Below are 23427 nucleotides of genomic sequence, written 5' to 3'. Positions count from 1 at the left end.
GAGCAGACGGTATAGCTATAGGTCTCCACAGGCAGGGGAGCAGACAGCACACGGGAGCTATAGGGGAGCAGGCAGTATAGCTATAGGTCTCCACAGGCAGGGGAGCAGGCAGCACACGGGAGCTATAGGGGAGCAGGCGGTATAGCTATAGGTCTCCACAGGCAGGGGAGCAGACAGCACACGGGGGCTATAGGGGAGCAGGCGCTATAGCTATAGGTCTCCACAGGCAGGGGAGCAGGCAGCACACGGGGACTCTCTGGGGAACGGGCCGTGAGAGCCCCACGCAGGCCCTTCGGCAGGGCTGAGCCAGCTCCCAGCCGCTCCCGCGGCAGCCCGGAACCTGCGCGCCGAGGAGCAGTTTCGCGGGGGACGGGGACAGCGCGGGACCCCCCAGGGCTGGGGGGCGACAGCAGCGGCGGACCGGGCCGACCCTACGGGAACGAGCGGGGGCCGGGCCCGCGGAGGCCGGCGCCATGTTCGCGGGGCTGCAGGAGCTCGGGGTGGCCAACGGGGAAGACCTGAAGGAGACGCTGACCAACTGCACCGAGCCGCTCAAGGCCATCGAGCAGTTCCAGGTGGGGAGCGCGGCCCGGGGGGGGGGAGCGCGGCCCGGGGGGGGGGAGCGCCCGGCGGGGCGGAGCGGGGCTCCCCGGGGCGGGAGTTGCTCTGCCTAGGCGGGGGTAGGGTGGCCGGAGCTCTCCGCTGGGTCTCGGGCAGGCTCCCACCCCGGTGGGGTCTTTTAGGTACATGTGCGCGGCTCGCCGAGCCCGAGCCCCGTCCACACGCGGGTCAGTCTCATGTGGGTCAGCCTGGACTCGGGCCTGGGTCCCAGGACTTTGAGAGGGGCTGGGTGGGTCTGAGCTGATAACGCCTCAGTAAAAGGGTTCCAGGTGCCATGGCATCCATCACGGTGGTGTCCCATTGCTGCAGGTCTTATTGTCTGACCTTCCTCTAGTTGTTTCTGATCCGGACTCTGCTTGGGTGCTGTTCCCTGTTGCTTGACATGGGCTAAACTTTTACACCTTCGATCATCCTCCCATTATATTGTAGCCTCATTTGCTCCTAGCTGCTTACAAGATGTGGGACAACTTCAATGAAGGATTTTAAAATAGATTTTTTTTTAAGTTATAATTGAGACAAACTTTGGAGGCCCTCATCACAAGGGGACTCTTTAAAGAATGAAGGGAGTTTCTCTGCCAATTGAACAGGATTTGACAGTTGTGAGAGTAGCTTTCAGGTTTTGTTTTTTGCAGCTTAATGCAGGATATAATGTGAAAAGGAAGCTTTGGTTACTCTTGGCTCTTAACACGCTGGTGCTCTGTAGTATCTTTTCACCTCTGCAATGTAACTTTTTGTAATACAAATGAAAGCTGACTGTGTATGTTACATGGCGTCTCTAAGACTTCATGGAACTATTGCGTGTGTCGTTACAGGATGCTTCAGTGTTCTTAAGATTGGGGCATTGATCATTTAGCAAAGCTTTGGTATATTTCAGCAGTGGCAGTTTATATATTTAGATTATAAAGTTGGGTTAATGGAGTTTAGCATAAGATAGCCAAATGCAACCATTTTAAAAATCCTGGTAGAGTTTTGAATGATTAGAGAAACATTGTAAGGTACTTCAGGCCCCAGATTTAAGGATAATTTTAAAAAAAGTGAATGTTTTTGTGTACAAATGGATAAATGTTAATGGACCAATATTTTTTAAACAAATAAACTTTCCTCTGTACCGTTTACTACCCATGCCTAGGAGTCAGAGGCATGGACCAGGACTCTATTGTGCTAGTGTGTCCACACTCCAGTGTTGCACTATTGCATGAGAACTAGAAAAGGAAACTTGCTAGTCTTTCTTCATTTCCTCGGTTGAGTAAAAAGTGAACAAATGGCATCAGTGATGAAAATTGAACTAGATTTTTAAGTTTTTTTTAACATTAATAATATTACACTAGTGCTAGTAGCATAACTAAGGACTTTTTTATAAATGTTATATTGTTTCTTACTCAATAATGACCATTTAAATTTATCCGAGTGCTTACTTTTTCTTAACATAAGTCGTTTTAGTACTCTGTCTTGTTATTTATTGCCAGCAAGGAATTTGTGTTTAATCCAAATGTATAATTCTATATGGTCTTTGTTTTGCTAGACAGAAAATGGAGTCCTCCTGCCCTCTCTCCAGTCTGCTCTGCCATTCTTGGACCTCCATGGTACCCCTAGGCTGGAATTTCATCAGTCTGTATTTGATGAGCTGAGAGAGAAATTGTTAGAGAGAGTTTCAGCCATTGCCTCAGAAGGAAAGGTTGAGGAAAGGTGTGTTACTGATCTTGCTGCTGATTATTAATCATCATTAGAAATTAATTGCAAAATTAATCATGGCAGGTAAAGTTTTCAAAAAGCTTAAATGCCTTGGTCACTTTTTCAAAAGTGTCTTAAGTACTTAGGACCCTAAGTCACTCAGGAATTTTGAAAACTTTACCTAGCAACTTTTCTTGCTTGCATGTTTCCAGATACAAAAAGCTGGAGGATCTGCTGGAGAAAAGCTTTTCCTTGGTCAAGATGCCATCTATACAGCCTGTGGTGATGTGTGTCATGAAACACCTGCCCAAGGTAAAATCTGTTGTATCTCCTGGTTACAGCCTCTTTCATTCTGTGCTGTTAGCCGGGCTGTATGCCATGTTTGCAAATTCTTCAGTCAGTTTGTCATTCACTGGCAGAAGAATTTGTCTTATGCTTTGTTTGATTCTCATATCAGTTAATTTAACGTAGTTCAAAAAGCATTTCATATTTCATAAAGCACACTCTACTTAGAGAGATACGTTTGTTCTTCTATTTTTAAAATGTGAATGTTCTGCCTATCTTTCCCAAAAATAGTTTGAGCTCAGTGGTAGGGGGCTCTTCCAAAACTGATTTAAATGGCAAGTATTTGAAGGATGCAGCTAGATTTTAAAAGGGTGCAATATTTCTGGAAAGCAGTACTTAAGAGGAAACAACTCTTCATTTAAGGCACTACAATATCTTTAATGTAATAGCTTCAAAACCTGTACTAGTGCTATTGTATGCTGTAGACTAGAGTTTTGAACCATCACCATAGAATGCTGTGCTCCTTTTTTAATAAGAGAAGAAGTTTTTTTCAAAATTAACTGAAGGAAAATGTAATGCTTTCTTTAGGAAGCTAAATACTTTAAAACTAGGGTGATGTTGGATACATAGGGTCATGAAAGAAGTGTCTCTGCTGTTTCCTTGGGTTTTAATTGCATTGGTTGTAGAAGTTACTGGCCAGTTCAAGGTTGTGATTTAGATCTGCCTTGTAGTCAACCACTTACCATTTTAACAATCAGGTAGGTGAACCCCTAACTCTTTACTGAGACTGCACTGTTGTTCACAGGTCCCTGAGAAGAAACTGAAGTTAGTGATGGCGGACAAGGATTTATACAAAGCATGTGCCGTGGAGGTGAAGCGCCAGATCTGGCAGGATAACCAAGCTCTGTTTGGCGATGAGGTGTCCCCATTGCTGAAACAGTACATCCTGGAGAAAGAAAACACTCTCTTTAGTAGTGATCTCTCTGTCTTGCACAACTTCTTCAGTCCCTCTCCGAAAATGAGACGTCAGGGAGAGGTAAGAGCAGGGAGAACTTATACAGGGAAGTTTGGAATGGAAATCTCCAATCTCTGTCTTGAAAAGGGAGCATATTGGGTTCCTATCCTGCCAGCATCATCAGATAACTGAGTGTTCGTCTGGCCTCACAACTTTGCTACCACCTGGGAAAAGCTATGTAAATATTTTGGCTAGTGATTTAGTGTTAGTTCATCTTCATTAAACAAGTCTTAATTAAATCAACAGGTTAATCTTATATTTAATAGTTACAGGTATAACTATACTGAACATTATGTTTATTAGACTAGCACCCAGTGAATGAAGTAATAGGTTAATCTTTTGTTTAAGCAGATTTTAAAAAGTAACCTTTAAATAGCTAAACAATATGTTTAGCCAATAATATTTTTCCCCGGTTCTGTCTATCAGTCTGGGATTTAATACCATGCCCATCATTATAGTATCTAAGCACCTTTGGCAGTTAAATCGGGGTTTGGGGGGGTTACAATTTTTATTTTGTTTTTGCAGGAAATAGTAATAGTTCAACAACAAAAAAATGGGAAGAAGCGTCAAAAACTGTGCATGTAGCTAGCCTATAGGACAATGTGATCTTTTTAATGTTAAACCTCGCCCCAGCCACTCTTCCCTCCTGTTGTATACTACCCTCGTTAACTTGTCTTAAATTCGATTGTAAGTTATTCAGGACAAGGATTGTGCCTTCCTGTGTACTTGTAGAGTCTGTGCTGCGGTGGCTCTTTTAGACACTCTCACTATACACATTTTATTAAAATGTTTAAAAAAAAACCCAAATCCATGCCCCAAGCAGTGTTTTTATCCCAAAAAGGGGGAAATACCAGAGACTCCATAAAGTCTCTAGGGACTTTGCTATTACTTTTGATTTTACATGGTGGGCACTCGAACTACGGTGATAGATGGCAGTATAAAACCCTAAGATCACATTTACAACAAAAAACAATTCCTACTGGTATACTTGGTATAATAGGTCAGATTGTTTAGCCAAGGGAACAGAAGGTCTTGCAATTACAAAAGTCTATACAAAAATCAATTAAAGCACAAATGGAATTGAAATGCTGAAAAAGTCTAGTGTGAAATGTCCTTTAAAGCTGTATGTTTTAGTTCAGGCATTCCACAACTGATGGATCAAATAATGAAATAGTTTGAAAGCTGTCATGTAGGAATAGCTTTTGGTACTAAGTGTGTCTTTTTGCATTTGGGCTTTAGGTGGTTCAGAAGCTGACACAGATGATTGGGAAGAATGTGAAGCTATATGACATGGTGCTACAGTTCCTAAGAACGTTGTTCCTTCGGACGAGGAATGTCCATTACTGCACGCTACGGGCAGAGCTCCTGATGTCATTGCATGACCTGGACATCAGCGAGATCTGTACTGTTGACCCCTGTCACAAGGTAATGAATAGATGGACCAGGCACAAATAGTACTTTGGAGTTTTCAGTCTGAGCAGCTCTCGTTTGTGCCTGCTGCCTTGAAAGTCAATAACTGAGAGAGTATATTATCTCCAGGCATAGAAAATGGTTCAAACCTCAAGTCTGAAATTCTTATAGTCCTTGGAATGACAGATTCAAATCCCAGCAGTGTTAACAAAGCCCCTTGTCTTTGTATGGTAGATAAATTGTTCGTCGTGGTGTTTGAGGTGCTTGATATGAAGTCTTAAAAAACAGCATATCATCTGACCTACGTGGATGCTGCCAAAAACAAAGTTCATGCCATTGGTTTGCCCCAGTGTTCTTGGCCAGTTTTCTTCCCCTCCCGGTTGTGCATAGGACTGTGCCCAAACTGATGCTCTTTGCCCAGAAGTGATTGCATTTCATTAGTTTAGTTTGGGAAATGCTATGGATCTTGAAGTAGAAAGAGCAGAAAATTAATAATTATTAAAATATAAGAAGTTTTACTGTCTAATTTAGCGCTGCATTGGCATTTGTAATGTGAATTAAGTCATTCATCCACTATAAATGCAGAGTCGCATTCTACTCTCTCTGCTTACGTCCTGGTTACTTTATTTACAAAGCTTATTTCTCATGCGGTGTGTGCTTCTGAAGAAAAGATACCAGTGATGAGAAATATATTTAGCACCTTCTGTATGGTGGACTCCAGGCACTTCAGAAACATGAATTGATCAAGATCCACAACATCCTTATGAGGAATATGTGGTTTTAATGTAGGTGGGGAGACTAACACATAGGGGTTATGACTTGTCCAAATTTCCAGTGTAAGTCAATGATAGAACCAGGAATAAAGTCTAGGTTATCTGACTTCCAATCCCATGTTCTTACCACTAAGCGATACTGCCTCCTCAGTTACCATGTACTCCATCGTGTATGTGATCGCACATTGATGGGGGTGGGCCATGAGCTATATTCACATACTACATGGTACGTAGTACATGTTAATTTTCAGGCAATGCTTGTTGTGGGAGAGGAAAAGGTGATGTCAGTTGAACCTGCTGTACAACAGCTTCATAGCGTGATCTTGTGTGTTTGGATGCCTCTTGGGCTTCCTCTGCTCCTGATGTCAGACCCCCTCTATAACTTCCCAACACTCACAGAACTGTGCAAGCAGCAGATACTGCTGGTCTGAGGTTGATGCTGTTTGTATGGATTGGAAACTTTGTCTTCTCTCTTCACATGCTGCTACACGAACCCATGTTCTGTTGCACTGATGGTGGCATTTGAACATAAATAGAATACCTGTAGGAGCTTAATGCAAAAGGCTCACTGATTAAGGACCTGTTTTGTCACTAGATCTGAAGCCTTTGAAAAGTCGGCAAGAGTCTTAAAACTGATGTGTGCTGTATCCAATGTTGCAGCTTCCTGTACAACTGTTGGGGAGGGTCGGAAAGGCTTATGCAGGTGTATTTTATTAAATATCAAGCCAACAGTATTACACTGAAGCCTTGAGGTGATTCATATATTGTAATGCTAGTTTAGAGGAGTTGCCATGAGTGTGTTAACGGTTCCTTTCTTTGCAGTTCACCTGGTGCTTAGATGCCTGCATTCGGGAGAAGTTTGTGGATAACAAGAGAGCTCGAGAGCTGCAAGGGTTCCTGGATGGAGTGAAGAAAGGACAAGAACAAGTATTGGGGTGAGCAGTTCAGACTCATCAAACTGAGGGATTGATTGGATAATGGGAACATCGCTGAGGGGCTGAGATTTACTTCAGTTGTTAATTCTCCACAAGTGTCTAGTAACAAAACCAGTCATTGCCAAACATAGCCTTTCTTAGTGCATTCGGCAAGATAACAGATTTATTCTCAGTATCCTGTCCCAGGGCTCTAACTAGTCAGTGGCCTGTAAAACAAAAGTTAAAAGAGGAGTTGTTTTTTTATCAGGCAGGACTTGCCACTTTTAAGCATCTAATTAGTGATCTAAGGCAGAAACCTATTTCAGTTGATATAATATATTAAGTTTTATCATTATAGTTTTTGCTGCCTGTCTTCCTTCCCTCATAGGTTTTGGTATTCCATGGCCGAGTGTGTGGTTGGGCCATAGGGTTTGTTCGTATATATCAAATGCATCTGTGATTCTGTTTCCCTTCAGGGATTTATCAATGATCTTGTGTGATCCCTTTGCCATTAACACCTTAGCCCTGAGTACCATACGGCATCTGCAAGAGCTGGTTGGGCAAGACACCTTACCCAGGGTGAGTCTGAAAAACCTGCACAGATTACAAATGGGCCCTGTTCAGGTTCAGGACTGCATTTTTCAGCAAGGGAGAAACTGACTGACATTACAGGAGAAGGAATGAAACTGTGTGCTATCAAATGCACAAGTAAACTGAAAAAGAGGAAAAACAGACATTTTGTCCTGATTTGTAGTAATTTTAGGTGTTATGTAATTATGGTAGGTACACAATTTTCAGACAAATGTGATTTTTCAAGTTGACGGTGCCCCCTTAACATTTCTGACTCTCTACTAAATACTTGCAGGCAACTGCTTTCTGCCTACTTAAATTCTTGCTTCAGTTACAGCATTCTTTACTCCTTGTGCTGTTGGGCTGGTGGTAGGGGGATATAGTAAAGTGAATGGTGTAAGCGGAGAGAGAGTTATCTCTATTGAACACTTTATTGAACCATCTGAATGTAAAATTATAGTTGTTGCTCTGCATTTACATCAGGCACACGGAGAGGAAGATGGTACACTTAATAATGTTGTGAGGCACTTGCTCTCTGTAATGCTGCGTTCGGCTGCTGACTATCCCTTGGCAGGGAGGCAGAATTACATCGGGAATGGCAGCTGGCAAGTGACCGCCGTTCAGCCCTAGAAAGGACTTAGAAAGCGGTCTGCTGGTTGGATCCTCAGTTTCCCTGGTATGAACTGGGTACTCATGGGCTGTGCAACAAGAATGTGAATCTTTGCTCCCAGTGGATCAGGATTCGGCTCCTATGATGGGAACCATGCAAGGATCTAAATAGAAACACTTCCTATATTTCATCCCTTGGGCTGCTTTTTCATTGTCAAATTAAATAATTTCTTTTTATTCTTTCAAGCTCACAAAAAGGCCAATATCATTTTTACATGCTCAGTATTGGATATTTACTGACAAACACGAATAGTTTCATTCTGACACATATTGTATTTTATGATGTCAAATTGTTTTTGAAAGGTTTCTAATCAGTCGTCTGATCAGATGGCCTGAATATCTCCAAGTACACTATAAAATTATTACATTGAGGTGTGTTCTGTAGCATTTGCGGTTGTTTGTGGCCCTCTGAGCTATAATTCATTATTTAAATCATAGAAATTGACAGCTCTTTGCAGTCTTTTGCGATCTGACATCTCGGGATAATGCTTCTGAATCCAAGAAAACCACTTAATATAAATTACTTCCAAATAAATCTCCAACATGTAGAAAATTGAGGAAGAACATAACTTTTATTAAATTTGAATTTCTAGGAAAGCCCAGACCTCTTGTTACTGCTAAGGATGCTGTCTCTGGGACAAGGGGCCTGGGACATGATTGACAGTCAGGTCTTCAGGGAGCCTAAAATGGTAAGCTTCTCGAAGAGTATTTCCTCATTGATTTCTTCATCTGCCTCTCTCTTAAAAAATCCTCAGTGTCACCTTTTCCAAATGCCTCTAATAAGCACTTGCAAAATTTGGAAACGTCCTGTTTGTACAGATGACACCTGGCATTTGCATGCACCAATAGGGTGAGAGTGTACACAAGTGGGTCCTCTTGTCAACTCCCCCCCCGTCCCCTTTTTTGGTAGTCTTGAACATCTGGGCTGTAACTGTTTTATATCTGAGTTTTGCCTCTAACAAATTCAGCACCAGTGGCTCATAACTCCTGGGATCTCCGCCCAAATGGCGAGACTGTAGATCAGAATGAATGTGAAAATAGCATTGCTGGGGCTGGCCCTGGCCCTGGCCCTGAACTCTAATAACAGCCCATTGCATTGTCATTCAGTGGCTAGCACTTCTGCCTCCCTAGTGTTGTGATAGGAATGCTGTGGAGGTATCATTCAACCCTTGGACAGCGTATTTTGGATCGCTCAGGTGACCCTCCCCCCACTTTCCCTCTGGCCTGCACTCTGAACAGGTTTGGTAGCTCTGGGACAAGTTATATTCAGCTGTCTACAGAAGAGAGGTTAACCACAATACTGGGCAGTGGGAGGAACCTCCAAAAACTCCATTGCTGTTTCTGTTCTGTGCTGCAAAGTGGTGCAGCTCTTCCCCAGGGAGGGTGATTGAGGCATTGAGCGTATAAACTGCTGGCTGACTGCACGTTTACCTCAGTGATGTACGTTTTCCATAGGTGTTTGCATAGGTGCTGGAACTAGGGGTGCTGCTGCACCCCCTGTTTTGAAGTGGTTTCCATCATATGCAGGGTTTACAGTTTGGTTCAATGGCTCTCTGCGCCCGCTACTCTACAAATTGTCCCAGCATTCCCAGGTGTGTGTGCATGAATAGTCAAATAGTAAGATGATTAGGTACTTACATGGCCCTCGACAAAGCCTTGGCTTACCATATAACTTACTTGAAAGGTTCCTTCTTCACCTGTTGGTGCTATATGGAGAAAGCTCCACAACCTGCTTCATTTTTAATGTACTTTGTGGTTCCATACACTGCTGCTTCCCGTTGTTTTAATTTGATACAAAATAAGTAATTTTCAACTGCTGTCAGAATCAGGGCCAGCTCCAGGCACCAGCGAAGGAAGCAGGTGCTTGAGGTGGCCAATGGAAAGGGACAGCACGTCCGAGTCTTCGGCGGCAATTGAGCTGCTGCCAAAGAGGAAGAGGGGGAGCAAAGGACCCGCCACCGAATTGCCGCCAAAGAATGGAGCGGCGCGATTGAGTTGCCGCCGACCGTCTTTCTCTCTCTCTTTTTTTTTCTCCCGCTTCACCACTTGGGGTGGCGAGAAAGCTGGAGCCGGCCCTGGTGGGAATGGAGGAAATGAGTGTGACTTTCCCCTGGCACTCCTCCTGGGAGCATGACTAAGTGTGCAATGGTTAATATTGGTTCAGGGATTTAACAAGATGACTTGTACTCATTAGCATACTACTCTGTCCTTACCCAGACCCTCTGTGTCCAGCACTTGCAATAACATAGGATAAGGTGTTCTAGACCAGGTATGTATATCATGGGATAATTCTGTTACAGAAAAAAATTCCTTCAATAGTGTTCTTGTGTACAAAGTGAAGGATAGTTCTCTGATTATCTCCTTAAATTCTACTGGAGGACATGAAAAGAGAGGTCAGTGGTTAGAGCAGGGACTTGGTGTCTAGATACCAGTGTTTTTATGTTCCTGTCTACCATTGGTTTGCTGTGTGGTCATAGGTAAATGGTTTACCTTAGTTTTTCTAGCTGTAGGATGGGAATATTACATGTCACCTAAACATTTTGAGATTCTTGGATGGAAAGTTACATAAATAGTGAATGGCTTTTTTATATTGCAATGGCTTTTTTCCCCCCCTCTAAGGAACACGAGTTGATCACCAAGTTCTTGCCGATGCTGATGTCTTTTGTGGTGGACGACTACACATTCAACGTAGATCAGAAACTGCCATCAGAAGAGAAAGGGCCAATTCCTTACCCCAGCACCATTCCCGAAGCTTTCACCAAGTATGTCATCGACCTACGTACATTAGATCCTTTTTCCAACAAAGCATTAGGCTATGTCTACACTACATCATTTACAGTGACGCAGCTGCATTGCTTCTCGTGAAGACTCTCTAAGCCAACAGGAGAAAACACTCCCATTGGCTCAGTAACTCCTTTCTCAGCTGTGTCAGTGGGAGAAGCTCTGCTGCCAGCATACCACTGTCCGCACTGGTGCTTAGGTTGGTGTAACTTGCGTCACTCAGAGATGTGAATTATACATACCCCTGAGTGATGTAAGTTATACCGAAATAATTTGTAGTATAGACATAGTCTTAGGTAGCTAAGCTGTACCACAGAGGAAGCCCATTTTGTGCAACCTGGCACAATTAAGCGAAAAGAATTAACCCTAACTAATTCAAGGCTTCAGTTCCATTCAGTGGAACGGTTGATTAAAAAGACACCAGTAAAACTACAGATCTTGAATAGGTCAATAGAGAGAACATAAGGGGTCTCTGGCAAGAAGTATGAGAGAGGCAGTGCTGCTGTGGAGCCAGTGAGGGTGCTGCCCAGTTTAAAAGTTTCCAGTCAGAGAGCTCAAATACTGTGGCATTTTTATCAAGGGCTCAGATTGAAAGGCAACTGAACAAGAAACAAAACACTAAGGCCTTGATTCAGCAAGGTACTTTATAGTCAGTGTGACTACTCATGTACTTAAAGTTAGGCATATGCTGAATCAGGCCTATGAGAATAGAGTAATATTGTCTTGGTGCCTTTGGCCTGACTTATTTCTACATGGACGCTACTGAGGAGAGTCAATTGTAGACAGAGCTGACATTAAAAAGAAAATTTTGCTGTGTAACGTATTGCCAAAATTAATTAACCATGAGCTACTGCTGCTTAAAGCAGATTGTGCATAAGGGGGTTAAAGAGACCTTGGAGTGAAAGCACAAGAGATTTGCTATAGTACTTAAAGCTTTTGTTACCCATGGAAGAATAAAGATCAGTTCAGGCCTTCATAGTGATTAGAAAGAGAATAGTTCTTTGACTAACAAACATGGCTGCTGCTCAGCAGTAACACAGTTAGGGAAGTGTGAATGATTGATCATCAATACTGTTTTTAAACTAGGCACATCATATTGCTTTGCCCTCATTTTCAAGGAAGCAGGGCCTGTGTCATCCTCTCATAAAGTTCTCAGTTTCTCCTCTATTTGAAAACATTGAAGCAACCTGTGTGGAGCAATATTTCTTACTGTTGATTTTTATATAGGCCTGTCCCAAGGAGGTGGACCATCACATTAATGTTTCTTGCTCTGACATTTCAGTTCAGTCTTTGCAAAACAAATTAGTAAGGGTTTTTTGCGTTGCTGTTTTCAAATAAAGGAGACATTTGTGTGTCCTTCACAAGCAGAGTACAGTGGCTGTTTTCATGGTATTACTGAATTTAGGTGCATTTGGACTGAGCGAGAGAGTGAGCACCTTCAAATGCACTACTAGAAATAAGATGACTGTACATGTGATGAGAGGACTTCAGTTTCTCTTTGAAATCCTAAACGTTTGGAGGTTTAAAAAATAAACTTCTTCTTCTGGTTTCTCTTTGCAAAGCAGACAGAAAGGATCTCCGTATGCTCCGTTATGTTCAGACCTTACATTTATTCCCAGTACTCTCCCTGTTTGAATGTCAGTATCCAGAATACCACATTCAGTTAGAATCACAGGCACAACTGTTTCATAGCAGAATTGGTGTCTGAGCAGGGAAACTTTAAAATGAATTAGAATCAGATTTTCCATTGTGTTTAGCTTGATCTTGAAGCTTCCTTCTTCTTATGAACTGTTCGGTTAGTATTGATTTTTGGAAAGTAACTATGTTTGTTGAATAATTATTTCTTTGGGCCATGGCAGCAGACAGCTCTCCTAGAGCTGAATGCTTTCTCTTAGCCACCACTTAATTGGAGACTTCAGGTTAGCTACTGAGACATTTCCCTGCTTCCTACTCTGTGGCTTCCAGGCTGTGGACCCTGTCTTTGTACGGTCCTCTTTGGTAAATGGGTTCTTGTTCTATTGGTTAAGAAACTTTGTTTGCGCCATAACAGATTCCTTCAGGAGCACAGAATAGCCTGTGAGGTTGGGCTGTATTACATACTTCACATAACTAAACAGAGGAACAAGAATGCTTTTCTCAGGCTCCTGCCAGCACTAGGTAAGTCTTATGTTTTGTACCTACTTGTCACATATAGAAGGCCTAGAAGGAGGAAAATAAGGGCTATGGAGGCGAGTGTGGTTAGTGGTGACAACTCTTGGATTCTGCTAGTTTCAGGTCTGCTAGTGATTCACCATGTGAGCCTGTGCAAGTCCCATGAGTTTACTTACTTGTTCAGTGGTGATGTTTTCCTACCGAGCAGGAGTTGTGTGAAGGTTCTTCAGTGTTTGTTTGTAATTGCTTGGATGAAGGACACTGTACTGGCAATGTGATTAGCTGTAGACTGGTTGGAATGTTACTGGAAGATACATTGTCTCTCTGAGCAGGTAGCTTCCTGCTCTAAACAGTCCCCAAAAGTTGCAGTGGATCAGAACTTGCCACTTTATCCACAAAAGGAACTCGCCGTGAAACAACACTGAATCTAGCCCAGGCTTAGCTGCTCCCAGAATTCTTCCTCAATGGCTGCTCAGCCCACATCATGGGTTCTTTCCCACCTCTCTTTATACCTGGGTCGGGTAGTCAGCCACCTGCAGTGGCCAGTCAGCAAAGTGCACATCAAGTTTTTTCAGCAGGCTCGCCTTCTGCTAACACGGCAAAGCTTTCAGGCAAATGCTTGCTAGCCTGTTAGTCACTGTTCTTCATGTTGTGCAGTCGAGACATTCAGTGACCTGGCCTTCAGTGATATTTTCCTGCACCTGCTCACCGGTAACCTCACGTTGCTAGCTGATGAATTTGCTCTGGAGGACTTCTGTACCAGTCTCTTTGATGGCTTCTTCCTCACTGCCTGCTCAAGGTAACTGACACCCTTCAGAAAGCACAATATTTGCAAGATGAATGGGACAGTTCACACCTCTCTGAGCTATTTTTCACTTAGCTCACGCTGGAAAGGCTATGATAGCTCTTGTGGTGGTTTTTTATATGTTTAGATTTTGCAACCAATTCTGTAGAAATAAAATCACTGGAAATAGCAAGTGTTGATTTATAAACAATTACACAAACCCTAAGTCGTTATTCAGAGACAGAAGTTGCAGTGGGGCAACATCGTCCTTACAGTGCAGTAACAGATCAAATTTCTGCTTTAAACATTATATTTAACTTCAGCTCTCTAATTGGTAAATGCCCATAACGTGTTAGTAGTTCTAAACCCTTGTATTAATTCCTGGCAAGCCTATGGAAGCATAACATCCTGCAGCGTGCAAGCAATTCCTTTACAACTTAAGTATTTTTGATGATTGAAAACAAAACTCCCAGTGTTTGAACACCCAGACAGGGCTCTGACGTTGTGTAACTTTCTCTCTAAAGTGTGGTTGTGTTTTATACATTCTGTTTTATACATTGGTTTCACCACTTTACAATTGCCCTTTACAGAAAAGAGAATGTCCATAGACACATGCTAAGATTGCTACTTCATCTGCATCACAAAGTGGCACCTGCCAAATTAGAATCACTCCAGAAGGCTTTGGAACCTACCAAGCAGGTAAGAAGGGTCACAAAAGGAAAAGTAATTGCAGATGAAGGCAACTCTGCTTTCCTTGAAGCTGCTTACCGGAGCCTGTGTTCTGTTGAGATAGCAGCTTTCAGAGTGTATGGAGTATTGACTTAATTATATCATGACTTCCTCTTCTCACTTTCCTCTGTGTTGAAACACTCCCAGTAGTCCTAGTACTTAGTGTTCCAGCTAGAATGAAGTGTGACTCTTCTTTTGTTTGTTTTCTCATTGCTCGTTCCACAGAGTGGCGAAGCTGTGAAGGATCTCTATAACCAGCTCAGCGAGAAACTGGAGCTTCGCAAACCCAGTCCAGCCCAGGTGGCTGAAACTCCATCCATGGAACTGACTTTGCCCACAGTACCCACCCCAGCCTCGCTCTGAGCCACATGAGCCGGACTTTGAGATAAGAGAAACTAACCTTTGCCTCCTGCAGAGTGGAGCCATTTCAGTGTACTGCTAAGTGTCTCTGGCTGCCATGGTGGAAACTTACCTAAAGCCACTGACCCTTTTGCAGAAGCAAGACATTGTCAGACACTGCAGTTTGTCTTTGAGCACTGTCTCTTGCTGGCTAGAAGGCTCAGTATGCAGTGTATCGCATAGGTTTACTTGGCCTAAGGATAGCCAGGTGGCTTCTTGTGGATCTACTCAGCTTCTATGATTTTTTTTTTTCAAAAGACAAGTCTTGTTTTTAAACTTTATATCTCCTTGCATTTTTAGACTTACAATTTTCTGGGGCAGTAAAAACCTGGTTGTGTAATCAGGCAGAGGGAGCAAACCCTTGAAGTCTGAGCAGTTTCGCTCTTTGCCCCCAGCTGGCTTCTTTAGGTCTTTAAAGCTGAGAGATGGTTCTCAACAAAAGGGAACAAGGCTGCAGATTTTATACTTTGTTCAAAACTGGTGCTTCCCTGTGACCTCATGGAGACAAGGGCTGTGCATACCTGTTGGCCAATCCCTGTGGGAGCAGGACAGCCAGGGCGGGGCCTAGTTCCAGCTCCCTCATTGGGCTTGTGGATCACTCTCAGACAATAGGGGGTGACATAGTTGTGGCACACCTGGCAAGTTAGGCACCTGCTTCTGATGTCAGGGATTGGCTGTTCACCAACCTGATCCCCAGCTTATTCCACGGCAACTGGTAATTGGCAGCTGTCCCAGACCTTGGACAGCAGCCCAGGTAGGAAGGAGAGGAGAGGGTTGGAAAAGCTCAGGAGTTTCAGTTTAAAGGCATGCTTTTTATGAACCCAGAATCCAGAGTCACAGACAGGCTGCACCTCCCATCACTCTCACATCTCCTCTCAATATTCATACCCATCTCCCTAGCTCAGACTGGTTGGCTCTCTTTGCACTGAAGAGCCTGCACAAGGTGTCACGGAGTGTGGGGGAGTCAGGGCCCTGCACTCCTCTTCCTGAGATTCACTGTGACTCTCAGCCAGCCAGTAAAACAGAAGGTTTATTGAACAGTAGGAACGCAATCTACAGCAGAGCTTGTAGGCACAACCAGGACCCCTCAATCAAGTCCTTCTGGGGGTTCAGGGAGCTTAGACCCCAGCTTGGGGTTCCCTGCATTGCACCACCCAGCCCAAACTGAAACTAAAAATTCCTCTAGCCGCTTTCTCCCCCCCTCTCCCCCCGCTTCTCCTCTCCTTTGTTCAGTCTCCTGGGCAGAAGGTGTCACTTCTCCCACCCCCCCACCCCTGGCTCAGGTAGCTTCCTTCTCATCCCCAATGTAACTCCCCTGCAACATTCCAGGTCAAATCCGCCCCACTCCCTGCTCCGTCACACGAGGTCACTCCCCTTCATCCCCATGATGCTGCCCTGATGCTGTGGCAGCATCTACCAGGGCCATCACTGGGACCTGGAAACTCAAGACATTCATTAGGAACAGGGCAGACGTGTTGAGTTGCTACCAGCAGGTGACTGAGGTCCCCAGTCCAAAGTGAGCAGCGCCTGATACTCTCTGTGGTCAAAGACCATAGAATTGTAGGACTGGAAGAGACATCAAGAGGTCTTCTAGTCCAGTAAATCCCATGGCCATCTATGGGACCCTTGAGGCTCCTTACTGGCCAAGCTGCTATTTGCCACCTCTTGCCCCATTGGTCGAGGGGACTCTGGCTGCCTGCTACTGAAGTGGAGCAATGGAATGCAGATATAAGTGTGGGCTGGCCCCTTGGAGGCTAGCTGCACTGAGCAGAGGGCCACCCAAGTCACCTCACTCCGTGCGGGTGGTGGTTAGTCACTTGGAGATGGCTTGCATGAGCCAGCATACCACCAGAGGGGCCATGGGCTCATAACAAGACTATCCCAGGAGCTTGCCACCCAAGACATGAGACAACAAAGGGCTGCACTAAAGAGACAGGGGAGTACAGGGAAACAGTGGTCAGCATGGAAAGTAGCAGCCACAGCTCAGCAGCTGCCTAACCACTGTCAAGTCTTTTTTGTAGACCTCACTGCAGAGGAAGAGCCTGCAGAAGGAAAGACCTTGCAGCTTTTTTATGGGGAGCTACTCCCATGTTAGAGGGGTGGCATGGGAGGAAGTGTGTGTATGCCAGGATGGGGTTTCCTGGAGCCACAGGCTCAATTTCTGCCTCCAGGACACAGCTCTATAATAAAAACACCCCAAGCGCTTTTCATCACTAGCTTTTAAAGCGCTTTACAGAGGAGGTCAACATCGTCATCATCATCCCCATTTCACTAGGGAAACTGAGGAACAAAGCATTGTTGTGATTTACCTGAGGACACCTCGCAGATCAGTGGCAGAGCTGTGCATAGAGCCCAGGTCTCGTAAGTTCCAGTCCAGTGCTCTCTCTCTAGTCTCTTCTTCTTCACCCCCTCTGGTGTAATGGGACGAGGCCGTGCTTGGGGCAGCTACTCAGGGTTAGTGCTGCAGTAGCGCTCGTTGCTTTAGGACTGCTCCTGTCCTCCTGCTGCAGCACAACCCACCTCTGTGCTGCTACACCAGTAATCCTGCTCCCAGTGCATCCTCGTCCCCATTCCATATGCCACTAACTACCCTGTGGCACATCCCCTCCCTGGCCCCTTGTCATCTGGGAAGGGAGAGCAAGGAGCGATGGTATCTGAGGCTGACTACAGACAAGAGGGAGACCATGGATCTGAAGCTGTTGCAAGAGCCACTTTCCTGCCAGAGTTTCCCCAGCTAGCAAGTCACTGATAGTCGACCAGCCTGCATGCTGGCCCCATATGGTTTCCCCCCAGTGACCACCGCACACCCATCTGTCCCTGCTTCCCTTGCTTGGCCACCCTCCTTCCCTGGCTTAGGTTTGATTGGGGAGGGGAGACCTTGGCAGCAGTAGAGAACGGAAGTATCTGCATAATCCATACTCAGTCAGGTTGGCTTGTTGCAAAAGGAAAAGACGAAATACAAAATGTTGATGTTCAAATAGCTTGTATAATGCACTGACTGAAGCGATAAGGGTTATGCCTTCAAAATACTGGAGTTACGAATTTCTTTCAGTTACAGAAGAGCAAAAAGAAGGGAGACACTCTTAGCAGAGTATCAAGAATGGGCAATTTTCAAATTTTTTTTTTTAATTAGATAATTTTTCAAAAAGTGAACATCCTAGAGAGTCTGCTTCTATCCACAACCATTGCTATGCAAACTTGGAGATGAAAACGCTTTCGTTTTATTGCCAGAAATTACAGAAACTTCTGTTTTAAGGGAAATCTCAACAGAGCCTCAACTAGAAGTTTTGTCCATGATGCATATGTTCTCTCTCTCTCTGTGTTGCCTCTGGCCCTGAGTGCAGACTTCAGAACTCTGTATATTGCTTCAGAGATTCTGTCTGCAGTGGATTTTTTCCTTTCCTTTGGTCTTAATATGTTCTTGTATGGGATCTTGCCATACTTGACTCACCTGGCAAAATAAAACTAGACTGTAAAACAGCAGCTGTTTTTTTTTAATGAATTTTCATTGTGCCTCCATATGTGAACAGATCTGGGTGTTGTGGACCATGAGTCATGGCAGCAAAGATGCAGCGGTGTGTGTTTAATGATCCCTAGGTGTCTCACGTTGGGCACCTAGAATTAGTGGACACCTCTGACAATTTTGGCCTTACTCTGTCTGTGCCTCAGTTCCTTAGCTGTAAAATGGGAATAATACCACCACCTAATCTCACAGGGGTGTTGTATAGATAGATTTAGAAAGTCTGAAGCATTCTGCTAGTAAGGTGAGAACATATTCATGAGGAAACTAATAATTCTGTATTCACTGCAAGGTGTATTCACTGCCTCTGGGCCACACACTGAATGAGGATAAGAAATATTGGATTCATTCACTGAATGAAGCAGGGGTCCTTTAGAAAAAAATAGTGAGTGAGCATATAATTAAAGACTGTATTATAATGCACATGTACAGGAAGACTGAATTAAGGCTGTATTTAATTCTGGAATTTCCTAATTTGGGAGTGCTTGACTTTGCAACCTAAATGCTCTCTTAATGTACTGTGACAAAGTTCTTCCTCTACCTTGGTGGGTCCTGCACTTATTGGCAGATTTGCTCACCTCAGTGATCTTCCCCACAGTCTGGGTCAACTCCTCCTTTGTTGAATCAGGAGTTCCAAGGTTTGGGGATAACCCAGACCCACCCTCTACTCTGGGTTCCAGCCCAGGGCCCTGTGGATCACAGCTGTCTATAGTGCCTCCTGTAAGAGCTGCATGACAGCTACAACTCCCTGGGCTACTTCCCCATGGCCTCCTCCAAACACCTTTATCCTCACCACAGGACCTTCCTCCTGGTGTCTGTTAACACTTGTAGTCCTTAGTCCTCCAGCAGCTCTCCCCCTCCTTGCACCTCTTGCTCCCAGCTCCTCACATGCACTTCCTCTCCTCTTACTCCCCTCCGCTTGGCTGGAGTGAGCTCCTTTTTAAACCCAGGTGCCCTGATTAGCCTGCCTTGATTGGCTGCAGGTGATCTAATCAGCCTGTCTGCCTTGATTGGTTCTAGCAGGTTCCTGATTAGTCTAGAGCAGCCCCTGCTCTGGTCACTACTCATCCAGTGACCAGTATATTTGCCCTCTACCAGACTCCTGTACCCCACTGGTCTGGGTCTGTCACAGTACTTTTATTTTATATAAAAATCATAATAATTAGATAAACAATTGGTTTGTAACTTTGCTTAATTACAACATAATTCCTTCAAATGCTGCCTCTGCATAATGTTAGCTATCTGGGAAGTTTTATTCTGTTAAGTTCTTTCAGGACAAAGAAAAGATTGACAGATGCTAAAGTTCTTAAAAGACCCAGATCTAAATTAAATTTCCACTTAAGCTAATTAAATAGGTTTACTAGTAAATGCTTAGAAAATTCATTTCACACTCAAAAAGTAAATACCATTAGTATGAGGACCCTGCTCTATGAGTAAAATGGAAACCCAACCATAATTCTGGAACTGTGACCAGTGTCTCCATAATTCACTGGGAAGGTCTTTAAGGACCAGCAGGCAACTTTAATTTCAAAGGACAGACTGCAGTCCAAGTGCTGACTGCCCCCTGGTGTCCACAAACCAATAATGTATGATTTTTCAGGTTTCAGAGTGGTAGTTGTTTTTATCTGTATCAGTAAAAAGAATGAGGAGTCCTTGTGGCACCTTAGAGACTAACAAATTTGCAAACTGGACACCATTAAATTAGGCTTGAATAAAGACTGGGAGTGGATGGGTCATTACACAAAGTAAAACTATTTCCCCATGCTAATTTCCCCCCTACTATTACTCACACCTTGTCAACTGTTGGAATGGGCCATCCAGATTATCACTACAAAAGGTTTTTTCTCCTGCTGATAATAGCCCACCTTAATTGATTAGTCTTCTTATAGTTGGTATGACAACACCCATTTTTTCATGTTCTCTGTGTATATATATTTTCCTACTGTATTTTCCACTGCATGCATCCAGTGAAGTGGGTTTTAGCCCACGGAAGCTTATGCCCAAATAAATGTGTTAGTCTCTGATTTTTCAGTGTACTTAGCATTTTATAGTACTTTATCTGTTCAGAGCACAGCTCCAAGCCACCTCAGTTGCAGCTGTACATGCCCAACATGCCTGCAAGTCTGGCCCCAAGGTGTCACATTAGACACCCAGAACTTGAGGAAGACACAGTTTAGTGGCCACTTGTAAAAAGTTTGGTTTAAGTGACTTACTCAGAATCGCTCAGCAACTTGGTGGCAGAGGCAGGACTTGAATCCAGTTCTCCAGGGCTGCACTCAACTGAGAGATCCTGCAGACAACCACCTCCTTCAGTACACAACCCTGATTCGTCCCAAGAGCAGGTCTGTCCTATACACTGAAGGAGGATGGGATCCTATGGAAAAACTAGTATATCATCATGTACATGTGCATTATGATGCAGTCTTTAATTACAAGGGAGCTGAATTAAGATTTATGATGAGAGTTAACTGGAGCTGGAGAGCTCTATTAAGACACCTGGTTGCAGGGAAGCAGGCCCAATTAAAGATGAGACCCAGCTGGAGAGAAGCTGGGTACTTACTATAAAGAAAAAAGTTTAGAGCAGGAAGAGGCTGCAGAGAGAACTGTATGCAGTGTGAGAGAGTGGACAGACTGGCAGGAGGAGGAAAACCTGGGGAGGAGAGATGATTTTGGGGTCAAGCCTAAGGAGGTCAGAAGTTGGTTTAAGTTTGTTCTCTTGGCCTGGGATTCCTTGGGGATTACATAGCCCTGCAAGTCCTGGCTCTGAAAGAAAGGTGAAGCTAGAGAGATTATAGGGGGAAGCTACAGAAGTCTAGGAAGGCAGCAACAAGGAATCTGAGCAGACTGCAGTGGGAAGGCTTAGGTTCCCCTACCAGCCCTCACGAAGGAAATAAGGAGGACTGAAAACTCTGAGAGAAGGATGCGAAGACCCTGGGGGCCCAGAGTTGGGGCTGAAGACCTTGGACTGTTGGTTGTTTTTTCTGTTACCCAGAAGGTGAGGAGCTAGAACATAACCTACCCCGGGGGCTGAGTTGCATTAGGAGAGATCATTGCAGGTTTGAAGCAACCAGCAGGGGCCACTAGAGAGGAAATAACTGCTATACGACACCCAACTGAGGAGGCACACAAGTGGTGAGTCCGTTCTTGTACAAGTTGCATAGGCAACCTGAATTTCCTAATCTTTGGAGTGCTTGATTTCGCAACATTAATGTTCTTTTCACATTTTTTTACTTAATCGTCATGGCAAATCCCAAGGGAACATAGTCTCCTTGCAAATGAAGCCCCACCCAGCTTGATCTCTGGCAAGGCACTTACGGTGGTCTGATTGTACATTCTGTTTACATCCATCACTAGCAGTCTTGTTATGCCACCAAAGCTTTTGGCACTCGTGATTGTTGGCCGTGTAGCAGCATCCCTTGGTGTACACACTCCAGAATTCATTGGAGTTCTGGTCTTATAGTATGTCCATACCAAGAAAGCTGCCACAGCCAACCAGTGCTTTTGCTGGGTTTGGCTTCAAATAGCCTCATTTCTGATCTTGTCCTGCTGCTTGATATGGAGCAGCTGCAGCAGGCGACGAGAATAAAAGCTTATCTAGTGTTCTACAGCCACCCCCAGTGTCCTCCTCTGCTATCTGCTGCACCCCAGCTTCAGTCCCTCTCCTCTTATCTAACCACTCCACAACCTGACCACCTCCCCTCTGCACCTATATATCCCTAGCTTCACCTGTTCTCTTGTTCCTATTCAACCTCTGGCTCTTGTAACCCATCTCCTCTCTACCCCCATCCCTCACCCCTCTGCATGTCCATGCCCCTGTAGCCTTCTACACACGGCCTGGGCTCAGGTAGGGTAGCACTGGGATGCAGGAGGCCTTGCTCTCCGTTCTGGTGCCCAGTGGCACAGTGGACCCCAGCAACCAGGAGGTGTAACTGCAGGGAAAGTCCCGATCAGCCCCTGCAGCCCTGGGCTGGATCATGCCTAGCACAGATGGAATCTTCAGAAAATTTACCGACAAGTCTCTACTGAGCATGTGTGAACTACAGTTTTGTTTTGTGTCAGATTTTCATAGGGGATGGCAAAAGTCATATCCCTGACAGCAGGGCAACTCCTCCTGCCAAATTTCAAGTCCTTCCTCCAAAACATGGACGTCCTAAAGCTTCCCAATGAATTGTAAGATTTTTTTTTTTAATATTAGCAAAACATTTTACCCTAATCTTGTTCTTGAGCCATTTTAGCTGAAACTTTCTAAAAAATATTGAGGCAGACACCACCCGACATTCCAGCCTGAATGGTTAAAGTTTAGCAAAGTTATAACAAAATGAAAACAAGGTCTTGTAATGGGAAGTTTTAAGCCACCTTAACTATAGGCAGCACGAGCACCTCAGTTATATAATAGGGCAAGTTCCCTCTCAGTGCCAATTAGCAAAGTTTCATGTGATTTACACTAGCTGACTATTGAACTCAAACCATGTAAAATAAAGTTAGATCTGAGTAAAATATTATTACTGCGTTAGACAGTGAAAGGGGCATTGGATTTACACCCTATGCCTGTCTAACCCGCAGAGCACATGTTCAGTACCATTCCACAATAAAGCCAGAATACAAACTGACTCATGAACTCAGCTCCCTGTAGTCATCTGAGGAACTTCTGTGGTACAAAGAAAGCAAATGAAGCTGCTCTGATAGGACGGATATGAAGCTATAATGGAATCTGAATATTAGCCACATCATCCTAGCTGATCTGCTGAGAGCTGTTTGGATATAGGGTGCTGCCTATCTTTGTCCTTCTAGGCAGTGAACAGAAAACTTTCCAAAGTGTTAGGTTTGATCACATTTGAATTAAGACAAATACATATGCAAAGAGAAGGTTATGGGGTGACGATCAGTCTATAAACACCTACTTGGCAGTGGCCTCTGCAATCTAGCAGGCAAAGGTGTAACAACTTCCAACAACCTTGGAAGTTAAAAGTTAGAAAATTCAGACTGGAAATAAGACATACATTTTTAACAGGGAAGGTAATTAACCAGTGGAACGATTTACCAAGGATAGTTTTGGATGCTCCATCACAGTCAATCTTTGAATCAAGATTGTGGTTTTCTAAAAGATCTGTCTAGTTCAGTGATTCTCAAACTTT

At 44.2% G+C, this 23427-nt stretch overlaps 1 protein-coding gene across 2 annotated transcripts; it reads left to right on the top strand.

Moving 5' to 3' along the window:
* Window positions 1–429: 429 nt before the first annotated feature.
* NELFB (negative elongation factor complex member B) lies at window positions 430–18252 on the top strand. Of its 2 annotated transcripts, none has more exons than XM_050926357.1 (13): window positions 430–575; window positions 2144–2307; window positions 2505–2604; window positions 3383–3613; window positions 4832–5017; window positions 6598–6710; window positions 7166–7268; window positions 8522–8617; window positions 10548–10690; window positions 12760–12866; window positions 13518–13659; window positions 14235–14343; window positions 14599–18252. In XM_050926357.1, exons 1-13 carry the CDS (start codon window positions 474–476, stop codon window positions 14734–14736), a joined length of 1734 nt encoding a protein of 577 aa, XP_050782314.1. In that variant the 5' UTR covers window positions 430–473; the 3' UTR covers window positions 14737–18252. The 2 variants fall into 2 exon arrangements, with proteins under 2 accessions (XP_050782314.1, XP_050782315.1); XM_050926358.1 differs by lacking the exon at window positions 430–575 and adding an exon at window positions 672–743.
* Window positions 18253–23427: the final 5175 nt, after the last annotated feature.

Source organism: Gopherus flavomarginatus, chromosome 17, assembly GCF_025201925.1.
Source record: "Gopherus flavomarginatus isolate rGopFla2 chromosome 17, rGopFla2.mat.asm, whole genome shotgun sequence".
Classification (NCBI taxonomy): domain Eukaryota; kingdom Metazoa; phylum Chordata; order Testudines; family Testudinidae; genus Gopherus; species Gopherus flavomarginatus.
This window is presented reverse-complemented; position numbering and strand designations above follow the sequence as displayed.